The sequence below is a fragment of the Pollicipes pollicipes genome, unplaced genomic scaffold, assembly GCF_011947565.3.
Source record: "Pollicipes pollicipes isolate AB1234 unplaced genomic scaffold, Ppol_2.1 Scaffold_1600;HRSCAF=1878_pilon_pilon_pilon, whole genome shotgun sequence".
NCBI classification, from domain to species: domain Eukaryota; kingdom Metazoa; phylum Arthropoda; class Thecostraca; order Pollicipedomorpha; family Pollicipedidae; genus Pollicipes; species Pollicipes pollicipes.
The window spans coordinates 2,388,728-2,395,147 of NW_023595962.1; the positions used below are offsets into that span (position 1 = coordinate 2,388,728).

The 6,420-nt window shown below is 55.6% G+C and overlaps 1 protein-coding gene across 1 annotated transcript in view; it reads left to right on the forward strand.

Annotated features, from left to right (window-relative positions):
* Nucleotides 1–436: 436 nt before the first annotated feature.
* LOC119090571 (growth/differentiation factor 10) overlaps nucleotides 437–6,420 on the forward strand; it is a gene marked incomplete at its 5' end in the record, with an annotated part of 22,237 nt that continues 16,253 nt past the window's right edge. Inside the window, 4 exon segments of the mRNA XM_037213402.1 lie at nucleotides 437–597; nucleotides 1,108–1,643; nucleotides 4,999–5,131; nucleotides 5,864–6,031. Of these exon segments, the coding sequence (XP_037069297.1) occupies nucleotides 437–597; nucleotides 1,108–1,643; nucleotides 4,999–5,131; nucleotides 5,864–6,031 (998 nt within the window).

Here is a 6,420-nt window from a genome sequence, read left to right on the forward strand (position 1 = left end):
TAGTTGGGCTTGGCGAGGCCTCGTTCTCGGTCTTGGGATTTTCCACATCTCTTGCGAGCCAAAAACGTCCAGTCAGGTTTGGCGTCTCCGTCTACGTCTACCCAGTCAGGTTTGGCGTCTCCGTCCTTTGGTCGCCCACTCGACCTGCGCTCGAGGGTGCATCTCTGCTCGCGCATGAGGAATCTGTTCATCTACGCTTGTACATGGAGAGAGCCTGCCCACTTACGCTGGGCGACATTCTTCTACTTATACGTCATGTGCTCCTTACCCAGCTTATGACCCCGTCTGCCTGGATTTTTGAAATGTCTCCGCTGGGGCCTGGGAGTACTTGCAGTTGAGCTTGCGGGCTGTCATCAGCTTCTACACCTCTAGAAACACTATGCCGCCCGCAGGGCGCCCTGGCCACCAGGTCTGACAACCGCGTCCGCGTTTTCAGGTCTGATCCAGGGCGACTCGATGCTGATCTTCAACCTGACCGGCATCCACCGTCAGGAGCGGCTGCGTTCGGCCCGGCTGCACGTGCACCGGCGGCTGATGGCCGGCCGCCTGCGCGCCGGGTCACTGCGCCTGCGCATCTGCCACGTCGCTACAGAGCGGGTACGTGCGACTGGTTGCAGGGTGGACAGAGCGCTTAGCGGTGCGCTGAGCTGACCCGACCCGACTCGACCCGACCTGGCTTGACCTGACCTGACCCGACCTGACCCGACCCGACCCGACCTGACCTGACCTGACCTGACCTGACCCGATCCGACGCGACCCGACCCGACCCGGCCCGGCTCGGCCCGGCCCGATCTGACCCGACCTGACTTGACCTGACCTGACCTGGCCCGACCTGGCCCGACATGCGCCGGTCTCCGGTCGAGAGAGGCTGGTCCGCTACAGATTCTATAAGGCAACTGCCGCCACAGTTCAGCGTTACTGAACAGTGTTCTTCGTTGCGTTAACATCAGACGACGTGCAGCGGAAGACAGCGTGTGTCCCACGCCTGGCAAAGCTGGTGGGATCGGTGTGTTGCACAGGCAGGGAGACCTCACCAGCCGGACTGGCGGTGAGTCGGGCTGGTGAGGTCAGAGAGAGGGGAACCTCACCAGCCTGGTCGGTCGGCAGGTGCCTGTGCTGGAGGACATCGTGCTGAACCTGAACAGCAGCGGCTGGCAGACGTTTGAGGTGACGGTGCCGGTGCGGCGCGTGCTCGGCTCGGCGAGCCGCAGCCGGCTGCTAGGCGTGAGGGTCGAGCTGAAGCGACCCGGTCAAACCGGCTTCCGGCGCGTCCGCTGGCGACGGCTGCGCCGTATGCGCCTGCAGCCGTTCGTCGTCGCCTTCACCGACGACAGCTTCTCCATGGAGCAGGACATCGAGCACAACTTCCTGCACGCGCCGGCCGCCAGACGCCGCGCGACGGCGGCGCCTTTCGGCGGCGACCTTGATGGCGAGACGGCGCTGACATCTAGCGGCGACTCTGACGTCGATGTTAACCGCGTCCGCCGCTCGCTGGCTGACAACCGGGTGCCGGACGCGGCGGATGGAGGGTACTTCAGCTATCACGTGACCGGCTCGGAGGCCAATGACATCACCGTGTTCACCCGCCACGAAGATGGGTCCGCATTGGGGAAACACGCCGCCTCTGCTGACGCCGACGCCAGGTATGGCTCCTGCTTAAACGACACGCAGACGTGTGCTGATCAGTGCTGCCTGACTTATGGAAGAAAATGCAGTAACAGATGCATTTACAGCGAAAATAGAACAGTAGTAATAGCCTTGTTCCTCGGAGACTTGGCAGTAAATACAGTAATTGATGTATTTAGGAGAGTAAATAGGACAGTAGTAATAACCCTATTCCTCGGAGAAAAACCTGGAGAATGGAGATATCGATGGGACAGATATTTCGTCAACATGCCTTATCGAAACAATACTTATGCTGTTGTTTCGATAAAGGAGTGTTGCCGAAATATCAACCCGTCCTTATCTCAATTATCCTAGTTTTTCTCCGAGCAAAACAGCTATTAATACTGTCTTATCAATGTGAATAACATTCCTCGCTAACACACTGAACAGCTTACATTGAGAGAGTAAGAGTAAATGACAAATGCAGCAACAGAGTAATAGACTCCCGCTCTCCTTCCCGTATTCACCGCTTGATCCCGCATCCCGGCATCTGCGCGACAAGCTGTGCACCTCAGCAATGAGCGCCTGGTGCCAACCCACACCCGATGTGTGTTCCCCTGGCGGGAGCACCGCCCGGACACCCGCACAAGCCCCGAAGAGTCACCAAGACACCCGCACAAGCCTCGAAGGGTCACCAAGACGCCCGCACAAGCCCCGAAGAGTCACCAAGACACCCGCACAAGCCCCGAAGGGTCACCAAGACACCCGCGCACAAACCCAGAAGAGTCACCAAGACACCCGCACAAGCCTCGAAGGGTCACCAAGACACCCGCACAAGTCCCGAAGGGTCACCAAGACACCCGCACAAGCCCAGAAGAGTCGCCAAGACACCCGCACAAGCCCCGAAGGGTAACCAAGACACCCGCACAAGCCCCGAAGAGTCATCAAGACACCCGCACAAGCCCCGAAGGGTCACCAAGACACCCGCACAAACCCAGAAGAGTCACCAAGACACCCACACAAGCCCCAAGAGTCTCCAAGACACCCGACGCAAGACGCAATCAAGCAAGACGCCCGGACACCCACACAAGTCCCTGCGCGGGGAGGTCTCGGTGGCGCACGGCTCTTAGATGGCTGCAGTCCTGCCCCGCCCCTCACCTCTCTCCGTGATCTGATTCACCTGGGATGGTCGCTGGTGTCCGGAGGTGCTCTTATCACAACCAAAAACAAACAAAACAAAACGAAAACACTGAAAACAGTGGTGTGCCATCTATCTGCCCATTTACCCTCCCCCCCTGATTCGCCGGTCTTCGTAACGTAGACTGATGAGGGAAGGGGAGAGTCGATGCGACCCCGTGGCGATTCAAGGTTAACAAAAATAGAGCTTAGAGGAAAACCCCAGTGGATTGGTCTCGATGAGATCCCGCGATTGGTACTAACGCTTATGTTTTTAGGTCAATAATTGACCCCTTATGCCAAGTGAACCGTCCAATTTTCCAGAAAATCGTGCCTTTTCAGATTTACATCACGCATACGAGACAATAACTCGTGGCGATACGCAACCTTAACAGGCATATTCCTTGTTCAATTCCAAGTAGAATGATGCATATTTGATGTGTTTTGAGCGTACGTTTATGGTATATGACCTGGATAATGTAACAATGTCTGCAAGCCGCGCTCGTCCCGCGGCATCGCCGGTTTTCGCCGCCCGCACCGACCGCAGACCGCCGTGAAGCGCTCCTCAAAGAAGGCGCTGCTCCTCTGGCGCCAGAAAAGCTTGGAATACGTTGTTTATGTCTAAACGCGTGCAATGAATGCCTCGTAGGCTGCCGAAAATTTGGGTACGATTGCACAACATGCCAGAGAGGTGTCCGCAAAACACTTGGGGGTTCACGTCGAACCCCGCTCCCATCGGGGCGAGGGTAAACCTCACTAAACGCTTCGTTATGCACCGTCACAACGCTACACCTCTCTAAGACGGACAGCTAGTGAAGCCGGTGCAGCAGCTGATGCAGCAGCTGGTGCAGCAGGTGATGCAGCAGCTGGTGCAGCAGTCGGCGCAGCAGCTGGCGTAGCGGCTGGTGCAGACCCCCGTCTGCGCTGGCCTGTCAACCCCGTTAAAAAGTCGCGCCAGAGCCGCTGTGCATACCCCAAATGAGGCTCCCTGTGCGGGTGAAGTCCCCGTAGTGGAGGTTCCCACGATGGTCTAAGCGTCACCGCAGCACGTGGGTTTCTCCTGAATCCCATAGCGCTGAAATTATCATTACTGGGCGGAAGTGTGCTCGTCAATACCGAAAAGGTAACGTCTGCGACAGTGTACAGATTGTCTCTCCATGGTTGAAAGGTTCACATTTCGGACATAGTCTTTTGTACATTGCAGCGAACCAATGGTGAGCTATCACTGAGGGACTTGAGGCAGTATTTCTTCTTCAAGCGCTTTTATTCAGGACTGTAGCCAAGTTTTTCCCCATTTCGTCATTTCTCATGCCATGTCTCCATTGTCATTTCTCCTTGCTTGGAAATCGCAAACATTTTTTATAACGTATCTAGAAGGATCTATATTATGGGTGCAAATATTCCGCGTACATTTACAGTGTGTCAACTAATCTGAGCGCCTTTTTATTTTGCTAGATGGATCTGAGATAAGGTTTTGGCAATGATGCATGTCCCGGCCTAAGCTGTCCAGATTAGCCCAGATTTTGGCAGTATCTTGGCCCTTCCGACCGGAGCACCGCCTATCCCGCCGGCATCGCGGTGGAGTCGGTGGCGTAGCGCGTTCTTTACCCCGCTGGTCCCTACACTTCATCACCGCTTACTTAATTTTGCGGGTCACGAGGGGATGCCAGACATCCGCTGCTGGTACACTGGTCGTGGGTACTTTTCGTACAACACGATGACGTAGGAGTCGCTATCCAGTAGCGTAGCAGGAGGACCCAGCGGGAACGAGATGGTCAGTGGGCAGAAGCTGCAGCTAATTGCGGAGAATTGGGACCCCCTCCCTCCCCCCGCCGCTTGTCGAGGTGGGTGAGAGAAGTCGGTTCATCATACAACATCGTGCATTGCCCAGCTTCGACTCTTCCTTAGCGCCAATACTGCACTGAGCGGGCGCAAAAGTCGGGACGGAACATTTTCCAACCACTGCCGTCTGTATTCTGCTATGTCGGGAAAACACATTAGGTAAAAATTGCAACAGCACATGCCATTGGGACCGTGCAAGAAGCACTACAGACCACGTTTTCTAGTCGGTGACAGCAGAGTTGTCCTAGAACATATATTTCTTCCTGGAATCCTGTGCTACTCTCTGCTGCACATTTTCTCCAGTGTCCATTGATGCCCATTCGCTTTTCAAGGCAAAACCTTTGTTTCAGCACAAATTTCTGTGCCTGTTTTCAGTTTGATTCCGTACCCAGCAAAGGAAAAGCACAAGAAGTGGAGGAAACGGAAGCATAAGAAGAGGAAACACCGTAACCGGAAAACGCTGAAAAACCGGCGGCTTCCTCTGAAGTGGAACGTCACCAAACCAAACGTAGGTGTCCTTCTCCACAAGACCGCGTATTCTCCACAAGCCGTCAATAGTACACATTATGGGCGTTTTTGGAACTCTACCGCTGGACCCCTTTGTGTTACTGTTGGAAACTTTGGTCGGAGTCCGAGTCGGAGAAAAAGCTGTTGTCTTCCAGAATGAAAGCTTTGGAAGTGAAGGAAATGCATTATCAGGTCCATTATGACAGTGTAATTTGTAAATTAAACTGAACCCCAGAGCAAAAAGGACAGCAACGGGGCCACCGACGTTTGTTTGAAAACGACATATGGCATAAATCTTTCCGACATGTTTGTAGTGCGTCCATAAAAAACCGACACGTTCCAGACCGTTCGCATTTTGAAAACATTTCCCGGATTTGATTGCCAACGCTTTGTTATTTTGCATACTTGTAGATCAAAACAGTCCAATGCGCAAGGCCCAGTCCTGGCATGGAGGAATTGACGAGTACCTTGGTAAAAAGGACAATGCCATGAGCACTGGCACATGCTTTTATGATCGATTACATCACCAATCGAAGAGAAGGAAGGAAACCGATCTAAGCCAGGCACTGCTAAGCCCCATCCGCCCCAACGGCCCTAGCGGTGGGGCGGATGGGACGCTCCCCAACCAGTGTCGGTTGGGGAGCGTACGGGCGCCGGCTGTGAGCGTCGCAGGGGGCTGGGGTGCCACTGACCAGAGCCTGGGGTGCCACTGACCAGAGCCGCGCGCCGCCAGAGCGCCGAGCGGGGCCCGGCGGCGGCCCCGCCTCCACCGCCGGCCACCTGCCGCCGACACCGGCTCACCATCGACTTCGACGACATCGGCTGGGGCGAGTGGATCATCAACCCGCCTCGCTTCGACGCCTTCTACTGCGGCGGTGCCTGCGCCTTCCCGCTCAGCAAGGTGAGGCGCGGATGGCGACGGCCCGCACCTTCCCGCTTGGCAAGGTGAGGCGCGGGTCGGTGGCGCCTGCTTGCTCGGGCTTCGTCGGTCTGCAGGGACGCCGCCAGTGCAGCCTGTTGGGCGCAGGTTGGTGGATTTACGTCCTTCCTGCCACTCGCCTCATTCGGAATGCAGCAATGTGGTGGGACCTTAAACTGACAGTGCATCTGATCTGCATAAGCGGCGTGGGATATTGGACGTGGTGATGACGGCACTAGGTGTATGCCCTAGGGGGGATGTGTTCGAATCCCTCGCTTTTCTATCTTCGTCCTTTTTTATCACTCAATATTCCCCTTGTTTCAGTCTATATCGGATGCTCTCTCTCTCCTCTCTCTCCTCTCTCTCTCTCT